Here is a 16357-nt window from a genome sequence, read left to right on the forward strand (position 1 = left end):
TTAAGATAGTTCATTTTTATGAACCTTATCTATGAAATAAACACATTAATTCTCCAGAGGAGGAGATGAAGTAGATAATGAGATTTTTTCATCAATTTGCTTAGTTTGTGGTTAAATTGGGGCTTTGAATATATTAGGTCCAAATGCAACATTTTTTTGGCTTTAATTGGTTTTTAGATTTTCTAATTTTTTACATTAAGAAGAAATTCTACCATTGTCTTCCATATACTTCCATCCATAATAAGGATTCCTTGATCAAAGCAAATCCCATCTGTGTCTTTTACCTAATGGCCATGCTGGGGAATTTTAGGAATAGCAGTTCCAGAATACCAGTGAGAAGGTGTTAAATTGGACTCCCCTAACTTTCTGGGAAGTTTCTGTACAGTTGTTCATAACATGATAAGCATTGCCACAAAATGTTTCCATAGGTGTCACCCCAGTTGATGGTGTACCAAGCCAACCTTATGCTGAATGTTATCCAGTTACATTAGATGGAGCTCTGGTGGGCTGGATAGAAAAGGATCAGGCTCCTGATCTTGTGGAGACTTTCAGGCGCTTCAAGGTGAGTCTTCCTTGCTTGACTACAGTGTATATCTCAGTTCCACTCTCTTGGAAAATTGTATTGATTGGGTGATGGCACCCATGATTGTCATTCAGAATTAGATGATTTTCCAGGTGGGTTTCTACTTCCTTCAAAAGTCATAGCTCTTGATGAAGTCACTTGTCTCTCCTTTCTTCCTTTTAATTCTCTTTAAATCTTACAAGGCTTATTGTTACTACCTGTGAATTACTTTAAATGCTAACTTATTTCTCCTTTCTGTTGTATATAAAATATATAAAAATAAATCATTTTGAGACTTGATAACTGTTAACAGGCAATGCAAGAAAAGAAGATTCCAGGTTGGACAGAAGTGGTGCTCATTCCGATGACAGGGAAACCCAGTCTCTACCCAGGACTTTTTATTTTCACTACCCCTTGTAGGATGATGCGTCCTGTACAAAACTTGGCTTTGGGAAAAGAAGAATGGATTGGCACAATGGAACAGGTAATACTTCTAATATTTATAATAAAATATCAGCTAATCAAAAATTAATTTATTGTATTTCAGCAGTGGGGGGTGAGAAAGAGATGCAGAATAGATCTGCCAGAATTATACTAGGTATAAGTTGTGTTAGAGAATGTCTTGGGTACACTTTCAGAATTCTCCTACATTCTTTTCCAGAAATCCAGTTGGGTTCTTGTTTCGTGACCTTGCCCGCCTCTCTGGACTTGATAGAGGGCACCAAAATGAAATGAAATTAAAAGTGGGCAAAATTGTGTAAGACTACCAAATCTTACAAGATCTTGACAGTTTCAAATCTTGCATTTTCCCCCCATCAATGTTGCAGGCTTTTGTATTTTGTCTCTGAAAGCATGCAAATTTTGTTGAACATTTTGGTGATATTGTGAGGTGTTTTTTTGTTTTTTTTTTGTTTTAATATTTATTTTGGGGGTGGATGGGGGTAAGACTGCTATTTGGGAGTGTTGAGAGATCCTGGAAATGTGTTTCTGACCATTGATACATGTGATCAGCAATAGCTTAGTTATGTAGCTCAGGGTCTCCAACCTTGGCAACTTTAAGACTTGTGGACTTCAACTCCCAGAGTTCCTCAGCCAGCTTTGCTGGCTGAGGAACTCTGGGAGTTGAAGTCCACAAGTCTTAAAGTTGCCAAGGTTGGAGACCCCTGATGGAGCTGAACCCTTTTTCTTAAGATTAACAAGTGTCCATCTTAAATGATAAGTAACAGACCATTGTGCTCCGTTTTGGATTTCTATGTTTCCAAATATCACTAGCTCAAGAATAAAGCATGTTTTGCTTGTGTCCCCTTCCCTCCTCAATTATTCATTCAGGTTGAAAAAGTACAGTCATTTGAACCCCTGGGGAGTTGGGTCAGTATGTATAATATTGAGCAGTGCCCGGTGTTTATCTTACAGTTTATCTTACAGAATTGCAGTCGATAACAAAGATCATTAATAAGACCTTTGAATTTTGTCCAATTGGCTGCATATCTAAGACCATTCATTTTGGTTGCTGCCTTTTATAATTTTGTCAGTCTAAATATCAGATATTTTAACTTGGGTAGATGTATTTTTAGGAAGAAAAATATGAGGTTTATCATGAACATTATGATAAACTCTAATATCAAGAGCATTGAAAACAATGGCCTTCTGGATATTGCATATTAAGATCGAATTTTTCTGAAGTGGGCTGCTAAAGCTTTTAATGCAGAAGTCTCCAAGCTTGGCAAATTTAAGACACAAGTCTTAAAGTTGCCAAGTTTGGGGACCCCTGCTTTAATGGATTAGTTTTTCAGAATGATTATTCTTGTAATAATAACTGGGAGCAGTTCAGTGGATTTGATAGCTTTTGAAAGTCATGGAAACCGGGTTTTCCTTAGGTATTCATGAACATTGCCGTGTCCAAGGATGAAATTCAACCTGGGTTGACCACTCATCAGGAGCTTTTTCCCTATAGCATGCTAAGCGTGGTGGCATGTTTCATTCCTTTCTCTGATCACAATCAAAGTCCAAGAAACATGTACCAGTGTCAGATGGGTAAGTCTTTACTGTTTTCTAATTATACTAAATAATTCAATTATTTTCATAGTATGCATCTTTGTAATCAAGCAGGCAGAAACAACCAGACCTACAGATGAAAGGTTCAAGCTCACCAATTTGTTATATTCTGCCTATTCCAGACTTCCAGCCTTAGCCTGGGAACAGATAGATAAAGTTCTATGGAATTTAAAGGGGTGAGTGGGTGTCCCAGCTGGACCTATTGTGGTTGCACAAGGACTCAAAACTAAATCCACACTAGAGGCCTCCCCTTTGCCTGACTAGTTATTTCCTGACAAGAAATGACTACACCTGTGCAGGAGTTACCAACAAGATTTCCAAGGACTTCCATTTTGCACAACTATAGTATTTTAAAAAGGAATAGAATACAAATTAGGAATATCCAAGAAAAACCTGGAACGTGCTGAGCATTAAAAAATGAGGGGAAGAGATAGACTATTGGCAGCATGAACAGAATAGAGAATCTTAGAAAAAAGTGACATTAATTACTATAAATAGGAGTATTTTATGCAGTAGAGACTCTGCTGACCTTGTGTCCTCGAAAATGCCACATTCATTTTGCCTCTATTGCAGAGGCTTTCTACTTTATCTTCCTGAGCTCCTTGATAAACCACAGAGCACCTCAGGATTTGCAGACTGAGAGGATTCTTAGGTTAGGACTCACATTATAACTAGAAACTTGAGACATGCTTTGGGGGGGGGGGGGGTTAACATATATTCTTTAAGGGAAACAGAGAAGCCATTTTTTTCACTGAGGGGGAAAACAAAAGAGTTGAGATAGAGAATCTCTTCTATCCTTGGATTCCATACCTATTTTTTTTAGAAAAACAAGGATCAGCAAGGGGCTTTTCTCTTATGTCTGATTGCAGATACTTGTCCTTTTGTTGTTGTAGTGGTTGTTCTGGCTCTGCCACTCTGGAAATAAGAATTTGGACCAGTTTGGATGTGTGTACCTCCTGTATGTGTACTAGATTTGTTATTTAATCTCCTTAAAATTAGAAACATTTTCACTAGACTAGAAAATGGGATCCAGACATTATGATTGGCCAGCCTGGCAATGTTGTAGACATGTTTGTAGAGCTTCTCTCATGTGCTACCTGCAGGGTTAGTATGAAGCAGACAAGAAGATTAATCCATGCCAATTTTATTTTTACATATTGGAGATGTAACACTGAAGATACATTGAGTATATTATTAGAAAGCAGAAGAAGGGATTAAATGTTCAGTGGCCGAGAAGGAAGAAACCTGAGCTGTGAAATTTGGATTGCTCACTGAACAGAATAGTTCTTAAACATGAAAGGAAAGAGGAAGGAGGAAAAGGAAAGGAAGGGAAGGGAAGATGGAAAGGAAAGGAAAGGACTTTCTACCAGGGCAGAATATTTGTACCTTTATTCCTGTCTCTTCTGATTAGCAAAAAGTCTGTGGTCTGAAACAGAGGGAATCTTATTCCATAGCCAATTGCCTATTAATGGTAGACTGTTATCATTTTAAGTGTGAAAACATGACTTTTGCCACCAGTTTATGGCCATTTCCTTAATGAAAGTTGCAATATATATCTTGAATACCTTTTCCAACTGTAGGTTGGAAAAAAATTCTGGGGTTTTTTTTCCCCTCTCCTTCCGTCTTCTATCCCCACTTGTGTCTCCCAGGTAAGCAGACAATGGGTTTTCCACTTCTCACCTTCCCGTATCGATCTGATGACAAACTATACCGGCTTCAGACTCCTCAAAGCCCATTAGTTCGGCCATCCATATATGATTATTACAATATGGACTCTTATCCCATTGGAACAAATGCCGTTGTTGCTGTGATCTCCTATAGTGGTTACGATATGGAAGATGCAATGGTAAGGCCATAGTAAAATGGATATGAATAGAAGGAAATTTTCAGGGTATTTTTCTTTCTGTACTTGTGAAAATCACATGAAATATGATAAACTTGATTTTCCAAATACAGGTAGTCCTCAACTTACAACAGCATCCCCATGGTCACATGGTCAAAATTCAGACAACTGACTCATATTTATGATGGTTTTAGTGTCCTGGAGTCATGTGATCACCGTTAGTAACCTTCTGACAAGCAAAAATTAATGGGGAAGCCAGATTTACTTCACAACCATGTTATTAACTTAACAACTGTGGTGATTCATTTAACAATTGGCAAAAGGTTGTAAAATGGGACAAAACTCACTTAACAAATATCCCACTTAGTAACAAAAATGTTGCACTCAATTGTGATCCTAAACTGAGGACTACCTGTAATGGTCTTAATCTCTGTGGTGAAAATATTTCTACCTCATCTAGTGGGAACAAAAAGTCATTCTTTTTAGAAAGCATCTAACAAGAATTTTCTTAAAAGGAGTTGCATACATGAGCATCATTGCTTAAAAAAAGATCATCTACATTCACTATAACATACCAGAGGTTAAGAGGTGATTTTAAAATTCAAAAACGACGATTTATATTTTGCTTGGGAATGTTAATGTTAACTTTTTGTTTAAGCTTAATCTAAAACAATGAAGTTCTGCCTATCCCCATTCGAGTCAGGCCTGTTGCTTGGGATATCTTTTGAGGGTGGGATAGAAATTTCAGGCACTGTGAAATCCAAGCAGCTCTTCCCCAAACACCAGTAGCTCCAAAGTAGCACCCCTTTGGTGTGTAGTGCCACTGCACCCTTCCCCTGCTGTAAGTAGTACCCAACACATCTGGAAGTGGGTTAGGTTTTATAGAAAGTGGGGAAATCTGAAAGTAACTATTATTGTATTTCCATAATGTGGGAAACAGGGTCATTTACATTAATAAAGGCATTGACTCTTTTACTCAGTGTGAACTTGTATCTCCTTAGATCCTGAGCAAGTCATCTTGGGAGAGGGGATTTGCACATGGCAGCATCTACAAGACAGAACGTATTGATCTTGGAGAAAAAGTAAAACAAGGAGAAGACAATCTAGTGTTTGGGATTGGGCATGATAAACCTGTGCAGAGTTTGGACCCTGATGGCCTGCCCCATATTGGAGCTATACTTCAATATGGAGATCCTTACTATAGCTATGTGAATCTCAACACAGGGGAAAGCTTTGTGACCTACCATAAGTAAGTGCTGGTTGTTGATGTATCAACGTTGTTTACAATAGAAAACTGGAAAGTGCTTTTTGCAGTTCTCTCAATTGTTTGGGTACCATAGCATAATAACACAAGTATGGCCCTGTTCGAACAGATCCTTGGCACAATCCAGAGTCTTATAGTGCTCCATCAACTGTACAAGATAGTTTGCTTGTCTCCAAGCAGATGACGTTCAGAGGCAGTCACATTACTATCAAAGTTAATAGCCATTGATCCCTAACAGGTAGCTTGCCTATCTAACCAACTCAAAAATATTGTCTATAGAAGAAAATGTGAGAGTTATGAAACTGTTTCCTCTGGAATGTGCAAGTTGTCACTGATTTTTCCAATGATGTTGAGTAAGCAAACTTAGGAAAGTCGGGTTCTCATTTTCTACAAGCATTTTTTTTTCCCTCCCTCTCCTCTCACTAACTTCTCATGGTTGCAAGACCTTTGTTGACTTGCTTCCTTTCAGATCATGCGGATATTTTTACTATTGAAGCAAAAGAAAATGAATGGAAGACTCTTGATAGGAAAAGGGCCCTTCTCTTCTTCCCCACCAGGTTATTTTAGTGGTGTATTGCCTCTGGATGTGGTGGTGGTGTGTAGCTGTGAATGCCAGTAGCAAATAATAAAATTAGTGAATTAATTTAATCCCCATTTGTGGATATCTAAATTGCTATTCTCCAGCAAGCATCAAGGAAATCCACATATTAGCTTTGTAGTCTATGTTCAAAAATAATATTTTGTCCAATTCCCTAGAATCTACTTTTCAATTTTATTTGGTGATCCCAACTTTTATATTTATAAGGGGAGAAAGGAAAACAATATTTTTCTTCTTTCTGTGTGTCACAAGTAATTATATATAGTAAAACTCATGTCCACCACATGAAAACAGTTGTTTATGACTTGGAGGGAGTTTTTTTTCTGTTTTCACTATCACTTTGTAAATCTGTATTGAATGTAGTACCTCAACCAACTTTAAAAGTCCTCAGCAGCTTGTTAAAAGTACTTTCAGTGTTTTAATTTTATGCATGTAAAAACACTGTTTGTGGGCAAAACATGACTAGGTCTGATTAAGAATTGCCTGAGTCTGAGGTAAGAAACAGGAAGCTGTTATGTAGTTGGCAGCATATTTGACCGTTAATCTCTTGGATATGATCATGCCACTGTAACTGTAATGAAAAGGGAGAAAAATTAGGTGGGAGCATTTTTAAATTCATGGCATATTTCCTGGTGCCTGCACATCAAAGTCCAGATGATTTTTTTGGAAATTGTATTGTCAACTGTTATCCACAATGTTAGATTGTGTGTCCAGCTGTCTCAGTCTGATCTGTGTTAGCAGATGACAGAAGCTTTGTAGAGTCATAGGTGAAGGCACTTTCAAGAGATATGAATCTTTTGAATTGAAAGTCAAACAATTGGACCCATAACTTTTTGACTTCCAAAATGCATACTCTAATATTAAACTACAGACTTTATGGGCATAAATAATGTTCCTTTTCTACAAACACTTCCTTCTGTATGCAGAACAACCCAATTACAATTAAGATTCAGAATGCTATTATATTGAGAGAATTGGCATTTCTTTGTATGTATAGCATTTGCATGGTTATCTTCTCCTGTGTGGTCTCTATGCAAGTACTTATTTCCCCCCAAAGTATGTTGGAAATTCCCTTCAGGAGCTCTTCTGGTAATAATTAAACTCTTTCCTCCTTTGTTTCCAGGAATAAGGAAACTTATATTGTAGATAACATCAAGGTGTGCAGCAATGATACTGGAACTGGAAGATTCAAGTGTGTATGCATCACTTTCAGAGTCCCCCGGAATCCAACAATTGGAGACAAATTTGCCAGCCGTCATGGGCAGAAAGGCATCTTGAGCCGATTGTGGCCAGCTGAAGACATGCCCTTTACCGAAAGTGGAATGGTGCCGGATATCCTCTTCAATCCTCATGGTTTTCCATCCAGAATGACCATTGGCATGCTGATTGAGAGCATGGCAGGAAAATCTGCCTCACTTCATGGATTCTGTCATGATGCAACCCCATTTACGTTTTCTGAAGAGAATTCCGCTGTGGAATACTTTGGCAAGCTGCTGAAGGCTGCCGGCTATAATTACTATGGGACGGAGAGGATGTACAGTGGGGTTTCTGGAGTAGAGCTAGAAGCAGACATTTTTATTGGTCTTGTGTACTATCAGCGCCTGAGGCACATGGTCTCTGACAAATTTCAGGTGAGGACTACAGGGGCCCGCGATAAAGTCACCAACCAGCCCATTGGAGGAAGGAACGTTCAGGGCGGCATCCGCTTTGGAGAGATGGAGCGGGATGCTCTGTTGGCTCATGGCACGTCCTTTTTGCTGCACGATCGCCTCTTCAATTGCTCAGATCGTTCAGTGGCCCACGTTTGTGTTGACTGTGGTAGTCTCCTCTCACCTCTCCTGAAAGCTCCACCAGCCTGGTCCACCACTCGTCCCCGGCAATACGTTTGTGCCTCTTGTGACCAAAGTAGCACCATTGAAACAATTGCTGTCCCTTATGTCTTCCGCTGCTTTGTGGCAGAATTGGCTGCTATTAATGTCAAAGTGAAACTTGATGTACAGTAATTATGACAACTGAGCTGTCCTTTTCTAATTCTATAGAAGTTGTTATAAAAGGACTTATTCATTTGTGTGGTACTGTAAGATCAGACTGATATATATTTATAAGGAAAGGGACACTCAGCATATTTTCTACATTAAAAAACCACCCTAGAGGTGTTTGGAATTATTTAATAAGCTTAATAGCACAAGTCTTGAGTCTTTCTAAAAAGATTGAATGCTAATTTAATTCAACACAATACTCCTTGGTCCCAGAAAGTCCAATAATTTTTCTTTTACTCTTTGGGGTTTACATTTGGCTGGAAACATAGGAAATGACATTCAGAAGCTTTTTCCATAGAAAACAAGTAGATGCTGAGATGCCCCTATCATGTTTCAGTATTTAATCGTTGTCTACATTGTTTAAGCAGAACAGTCTTTTAATCGCAGCCTAATAGTGAGCACTGAGAAGTGATGTCAAAGTGCCTTTATAGCACTTTCCTTGATGTGGCTATTATTATAAGGAAAGGAGAAAGAGCAACATGATGGCTTGTTCATTTTTTTTTCTTTTCTTTTTTGGAACTACTACCTTGAATTAAAGATTAAAAGAGTTCTGACTGATTTGTATTTAATAAATACCCAGAAAGTTTCTGTAATATTTTCTCTTTCCATTTTGAAGGGAGGTGGCTGCACTGTCTGCTTGAGTTATTTTTATCTGTTTGACATTCAGCCTTGACTGTCAGTCATGATCTGCATATGTGTCTTTCATAATCTATATCCTGCATCTGGCAAGATGTCATGATTTGAAAGTGGCTTAGGAATGGAGTAGTTCTTGTTTTACTTTTCCCATTTATCTAACATTGTTCAGAACAGAAAGAAAATTGTAATTTGTATTCAAATGATTTTTCTTTACGGTATTAATGCACTTGTTGACTTTTTTTAGAACATTGCTGAAATGTTGCCTATTTTGATCATAAATTGCAGGAAAAAAAATCTGTGTTCTCTGTGGGAGTGAGACTGAGCTTTTTAAAATAAAACTTCAAATCAAATGGGTACTGATTTTAATGGATTTCATTCTAGGTTAATTATTTAAAGTACTGCTTAGGCTTTTGATCAGAAAAAAAATAACTTCAATTATATTTATTGGAGATCATCACGGTTCGTTCCATTTCATCTAGGGTGTTTGAGCCTGGCATATGCAGAAAGCTAGAAGGTAGAAGGATCCTTTTAATCAAAATATTAAAAAGATGTATGATTGGCAATTAATTTTTGTTCCCCAGTGACTGGAAAATAATCAAGGAGAGAAGCAACCTAGAACTAAGGAGAAATTTCCTGACAGTTAGAACAATTAATCAGTGGAACAACTTGCCTCCAGAAGTTGTGAATGCTCCAACACTGGAAGTTTTTAAGAAGAGATTGGACAACCATTTGTCTAAAATGGTGTAGGGTTTCCTGGCTAAGCAGGGGTTGGACTAGAAGACCTCTAAGGTCCCTTCCAACTCTTGTTATTGTAAAGAAAAGGTTTGTTATTAAAATGGAATTATTTTTCAGATTTCTAGAAAGTCAGAAATAGAATATTTTATTGCTTCAGTAATATCTGTTTGGCATCTGAACCAATGTAAAATGGACTAGATTAGTGAGCAGAAGAAAGGAGAAGAAAGCAGAATAAAAACAGAAATTCAAGGTCTAGTGTCTAGTCTCTATTCCACCACCTACATTTGGACATTAGTCCTTTCATCTATAGCCAAGGCAACAGTTTCAATTATGGGACTCCAGTCTTAACTTCACAGCTTCTTATCCTAATTTCTATCCTGATCAGAAGTGTTTAGTAACTTTAGAATGGCTGCAGCTTTCATCCTTAAGGAAAGGATGATGCAAATAGACTTTTACCCATTGTGATCTTTTTTTAATGACCTTTTGCACAGTGCACGTAAACGCACAGATTATCAAAAGAGTGAAGATTGATGCAATCTTATATCTAAAGATATTCCTCCTTAATGTACAAATAGCATACTTCAAAATATAGTAAAACATGGAGATAACAGAAAGACAAAAACTCTTGTGGGTAAAGCAGCCTGGGCAATGATTGTGCCTAGACTGGCTTTGGTAAAGGAATGTAGAGATCATCTTGGAAGAAATTAACCCAAAAAGTAGTGAAACAGTAACTCAGTTTGGGCAAAGTGCAAAGCATGTGACAAAACAATAGCCCTGCCTTGATTTTGTCCTGTATAAGGTGGGGCAGACAAGCATTCAATATTCTGTTGTTATAACTTATCACAATAAAGTAGCGTTCCTGCAATTGTTGTATCTGTTTCACTTAAGCTTTTTCAAAATCTGTCAAGGTTGACTAATCCTACCTTCTGTCGGGATTATTTATCCAAACAGCATTTTGTCATTATTATTGACATTGTGCAATCACTAATGTCACTAATAAGCTCATAATTAATTCAAGGCTGACAGCCCCAAAGAACCTTTTACTTATTCATGCCTTCCATTGAGGACCTGTATATTGCATTAGTCAAAAAGAGGGCTGTGAAAATATCTATACACCCCTCACATCCTGGACATTAGTTATTTCAACTTCTACCCTCAAAACGACACTGCACACCAGAACAACTAGACACAAGGAGTTTTTTTCCTGAATGCCATCACTCTGTTAAACAACTAATTCCCACAATGCTGTCAACTTATTTACTAAGACTGTATTACTGTTATTCCTCTCATCCTTATTAGTACCTATCTTTTCCCACTTCTGACTATAACCGTGTTACTTGTATCTTTACAATTTATATTGTTTTGTTTCTTAGTATGATTTGATTGCTAATTAGTAACCTATGACTATCATTAAGTGCTGTATCTTATGATTCTTGACAAATGTAATTTTTTTCTTTTATGTACATTGAGAGCATATGCACCAAAGACAAATTCCTTATGTGTTCAATCACACTTGGCCAAAGAAGAATTCCATTCTATTAATGACACCCAAATTCACACACTCCATTTTGCTAATCGATTTTTATTCTCAACTAGGAGAAAGGCAGTAAGTTGAAGAGATCTTTAAGTCCTACATTGCTGCCCATCTTCTGCTTCTGGAACAAAGTAGATGAAGAACAGTATAGAGAGAAATAACAATTGGTACATGTATCAAAAATTCATTGAATGCAACCTTGTGCTGATTCAGTTTAAGCCAAGGAAGCTTTTTCTATTCTCATCTAACCACAGGAACATTTCTACTTCTCAAAACTAGTTAAGAATCTAAATCACGTTTGAGCAGGAAAACCAGCAATCATTGTCTTGCTTTTTTCTTTATAAACAACCAGGTTAATGAACAATCTTCAACCTCTGAAGCCTCTTTAATATTTAATAATAAATATTTAATAAATAAGCTTTCATTACTGTGACATTTGAACAGAGACATTATATTACTTAGAACAGGAAACTTAAGAGCACCTTACCCAGAAATTACATCAATACCACCAGTGCATATCTTTTTTAAAAAATCACAGTATTTTGCTGTAAACAATATATGGAGAACAGAAACTGCATGTCACTAATAATGGCAAAATTCTATTTGGATAAATAATCGCAGCAGAAGATCGGATTAGTCAACCTTGACTGATTTTGAAAAGGCTTAAGTGGCTTTGGACCTCACAGGGATCACCAGGAAACTGCACGGCTGTTAATTTAGACTGAGATTAAAAAAAACACCTAAAAGACTGAACACCATAGCAACCACTTCCATCCCATTGCAAGAAAATTATATGGGCATGTCCATGCAGTCATTAAGGAACAGGACTCTGTTTCTCAATTTTAGCAACTTGAAGATATATATAGACTTCAATTCCCAGGATTCCCAGCTAGCATTCTGGGAGTTGAAGTCCACGTATCTTAAAGTTGCCAAGGTTGAGTGCTCTAAGTACAGGAAGAGAAGATGTTTAATTGCTATTGAGGAGGCATGTGGCCATTACTATGATTCTGTCCTAACCTTTCACCAGTCTTACAATTCAAGATGTTATTTCACCCAATATTATTCAAACTCTGCTTAGGAACAGTATCGTTTGTTTTCCAAAATGTCTTATGCAACATGGGCTTCGTAGTATGAATTATTGAAGAAACTGCTGTTCCAATAGGTACTGTGTTTTTATCCCCTAATCACAAAATGTGTATTTTGGTTTTCCTATAATAGAGCAATAAAGTAGACATGGCAAAATTTAGGACGGGTTCCTGTAGCACACTAATCCAAAGCCAGATAGCTTAGTGCATCACATTTAAAAGCCAGATAGTTTATAAACTATGATTTGCTGCTGAGCATTTTCTGCAAATCTGTCCAGTTACAGGTTACTCGCTATACCATATTCAGACAAATCATGATTTAGTACAACTAACTATGCTTTATAAAGAGGACCAACTTTACATCTCATCAGTAGCTTCTCTGAATGATAATAGGCATCAACAGAGGGGAAAATAGTTTTAGGGAAATAAAAAACTGCCTTGCCAACAATCAGCATTTTACATGTAGCCACTTAGTAATACAGCATCAACAGCAGGTGCACTTCCAGAAGTTGTGACACATGACTTTTGGTTAAACTGCAGAGCACAACTATTCAGGTGCATGTTTGCTTGCAACAAGCAGAGGCTGACTTTGTGGCTTAAAAGATGTTAGCAGCTAGACATTAGGGTTTTCTTTAATTCTTCAGCACTCCTTGCTAATTTTCAATTTAAGATGACACTTTTTTAAAAAAAGCTGTGTAGACAAGTATTTGGAAAAAAATAAGTTGTAAGTACAGTGGTACCTTGGTACACATTAATTGCTTTCAGAAGGTGCAATGAGTACCAAAAACAATGAGTACCAAACAATTTTTTCCCATAAGGAATAATGTAATGAGTCACAAGGCAGCTAATAGTGACAAGTTGTAGCTTGTGTGTTGAGTACAAACAAATAATGAGTACTGGAACAAAATGTTCACATCAAAATGGGTGGGCTGCTACTGATTTGTCCCGGTTAGGGTAAACTGGTAGCTAATTTTATGGTTTGGCGAACAGGTAAATCCCATCCTCCAAGTTGGTGCTATCAAGTGAATTGGGGAGCTATAACCCACTACATCGGGAAGATACCCCATTGGGAAAGGTTAACTATCTATAAAGAAGCTTGATTGTGATGTTTCCACATACTTATATCTTCATTTTCTCCTTTAAAGATATTCTCCCGACACTCCTTTAATAAATTGTGGATTAACAAACCACAATGAAAAATGTCTATGGAGATTCTCAGTCATCCAGGTCATGGTTGTCCCAAAGGCACTTTTTCAAGAGGCAACTGGACTTTCTGGTTTTTCTTTTGTTTTTTCTCAGAGCTGAAGAAGCTTCTTAGATGAGAAGTGAAATGTCTTCCAAAAAACAAACAAACCAGAAAGTCCAGTTGCTTCTTGGAAAAGCACCTTTGGGACACAATGAAAAATCTTTTTGATTTCATCATGTCATTTGAAACCAGGCAAGCAACAACTCGTAACTGACTGACTGGCAACTTCAAAAAACTAAGCAAGATTATTATTACTATGATTTTTATTATTATTATATGCCCAAAAATGAACTTTGAAATACCCACAAGAGGAATAATTGCTGAAGATGACAAAATTAGCTGAGATAGCAAACTTGACTTGCTTAATTAATGGAAAGACAATATCTACATTTATTAATACTGAAAACCTGCTGTGGACTTTTTGCTGAAAGAAAGAAAAAAATGAACTTGTGATTTAAGGGTTTAGAAAGAATAAACTATGGAAAGAAAGAATTTATGTTACAACCATAGAGTAAAATATAAACGTACTTGTAATTATTGTTAAGAAGACCAGAAGTTGTTCTATATAACTTTTGTCTTTTTTTCTCTATTTATTTCTTTGCACTTTTTTACTGCTTTTCTTTTCATGTTTATTACAGTTTTTTTTAAATTAAACACATACGCATATATGCACACTACAATCTCAGAATCTTGAGACTTTATGTTTATAGCATTCGTCTCCCCTATGAACTTAGCTAGTGAAGGAAATCTACTGGCTGCTGTACTCAGTCAAATATGCTCAAAATGGTGGGAATGTTGGGCTCCATCTGGCAGGTCACACATTCTCTATTTTTGCTATCAAGATCTTGTATTTTGAGACCAAACTAAAACCCAAATATTTACAGTTATGTTTAATTCTATGTATTTCAATTATTTTCATAAGCCACGGTCTGTGAAATATGTGATTCATTTTACTTCACACACCACATTAAGCCAAAACTAAACAAACCACCTTATGATAAGTGAGAAATTTGAGCCCAGTTAAGAGTAGAAACTTTTAAGTTCCTTGCCTCACCTATATCTAGCAAAAGAATGTGAAAGACACACATGCAGGTATGAATATATAACAACACAGAAATCATCTTTGGATATTGGCTTTCACTGAAACAAACTGTTATTTTTAACAGTACCCTCAATCATTTTAGAACTGAAAGGCCAAGATATTTATTTAATATCCAATAGAGTGCTAAATCTCTCATTCAAGTTTCCAACTCCACCACTTGGTCAAGCTTTTGTCTCCCAAGGCTTGGGTTTCTGAGTCATCTGTGATGGTGTTGGACTCCCATTCGTGGCAGAGATATTTAACTTCTGGAGTCCAGGGATGTCCTGTCCAGTCTGGATCAGGTGAAGCATTTCTGAAAATGACACAGAGGTATCTGGAGCAGGAGGTGGGTCGGCAGGGCTGTTCTGCCCCTCTTCCTTGCTGTCACTTCCTGCCCTGGGAAACCCACTTGCGGTCTCCGCTATAGCAGATTCCATTTCTTCGGAAGGCTAATCCACAACACTGATCACCCGGTTCTTAGTGGAAACCTCAGGCGCGTCCCTAAACACGGGGAGAAATGGGATTTTTGCCAGCTTTGCCTTTGGCCGCACCTTTGACCCCCACCACCACCCTCAACCCTGAGAATGAACAGCCAGCCTCCCGCGAAAAGGCTTCTTCCCAAGTAGTCCCGGGGCTCTGGCGCAAATCACTCCTTCATTTGAGTGCATTTAGTCATCCTGGGCGGATTTTCCCGTCATTCGTGAGGAACGGGGCCGAGGACTCGATGTGCCACCCGCTTTGTGATCGCTTTGGTTTGGTGCTTCGAAAAAGCGACAGCTCCGCGGACTTTCAGGCTGAACATGCCGGATACCATTTCCTTCAGGGATCGCTCCCCCCCCGTTCCCCGTGTCGTGAATAGCGTGATTACTGCAAAGCAGCCCCCCCCCCCCCCCCCATCGCTTCCTAAAAGCCCGGGAACTTCGAAGAGCCAGAGAAACCTTCCTGTTGCCCTACAGAACCCCGCATCGGTCAGATTTTTCCCGGCCAGTCTGTTCAAAAGCAACGCGCCCCTTCCGCCTTACCCATTCCAGAAAGAGAGGCTCCGGGAGAAAAAAAGACCTTCAGTGCCAAACTCTTCCCCCAAAAAAAAAAAAGCGAAATCCCGCCCGCTTTACGGAATCCTTCCCGGAAGTTGCAATTAAGGCAGCCAAGAGGGAGAATGAGGACAGGCCATACCAAGATCGTTTTATTAGCGGGGAAATATCACAACTTGCAACTGGGCGCTATTCGGTTCTGGGCCTCTTTCGTTAACGAGAAATAAGGCTTTCTTTCCTCTGAAGGCCTTTGGCACTGGCAGAAATCGAAGTATATTAGGCCAACTTTTGAAAGATATTGGGGGGGGGGGGCGGATTTTTGACAGCCCAGGTCTGATATTTATTCATAAGTTTAACGCAGTGTCTTCCAAACTTGGCAATTCTAAGAAGTATGGACTTCAATTCCCAGAATTCCCCAGTCAGCATTGGGAGTTGAAGTCCACACATTTTAAAAGTTGTCAAGTTTGAAAAACGCGGAGTTTAACCCTAATTTACAGTTCATATGAATTTCCAGAGAGGTAGTCTGGTGTGAAAAGGCAAGTGGGATGGGTCCTTCTTAGAACTTGGATGAGAAAGCAAGAAACATGATCAAAGTTTCAGGCTTTAAAAAAATCCCAGAAGGCAGCAGTGACAAATTACTTTTAC

The 16357-nt window shown here is 38.1% G+C and overlaps 1 protein-coding gene and 1 long non-coding RNA gene across 2 annotated transcripts in view; one reads left to right on the top strand and one right to left on the bottom strand.

Annotated features, from left to right (window-relative positions):
• POLR1B (RNA polymerase I subunit B) overlaps positions 1 to 9347 on the top strand; it is a 31437-nt gene extending 22090 nt beyond the window's left edge. Inside the window, exons 10-15 of the mRNA XM_087931666.1 lie at positions 429 to 562; positions 876 to 1046; positions 2440 to 2596; positions 4267 to 4463; positions 5462 to 5709; positions 7446 to 9347. Coding sequence (XP_087787792.1) covers positions 429 to 562; positions 876 to 1046; positions 2440 to 2596; positions 4267 to 4463; positions 5462 to 5709; positions 7446 to 8325 — 1787 coding nt within the window. The 3' untranslated portion in view covers positions 8326 to 9347. The remainder of the gene's footprint in view (positions 1 to 428; positions 563 to 875; positions 1047 to 2439; positions 2597 to 4266; positions 4464 to 5461; positions 5710 to 7445) is intronic.
• Positions 8849 to 15955, bottom strand: LOC113433363 (uncharacterized). Its single transcript, XR_003373647.2, has 2 exons — positions 15701 to 15955; positions 8849 to 15179 (listed from the first exon to the last, which is right to left on the bottom strand). It is a non-coding gene; the product is annotated as an uncharacterized LOC113433363 (long non-coding RNA).
• Positions 15956 to 16357: the final 402 nt, after the last annotated feature.

The sequence above is a fragment of the Pseudonaja textilis genome, chromosome 1, assembly GCF_049901715.1.
Source record: "Pseudonaja textilis isolate UNSWEBS1 chromosome 1, rPseTex1.2, whole genome shotgun sequence".
NCBI lineage: Eukaryota > Metazoa > Chordata > Lepidosauria > Squamata > Elapidae > Pseudonaja > Pseudonaja textilis.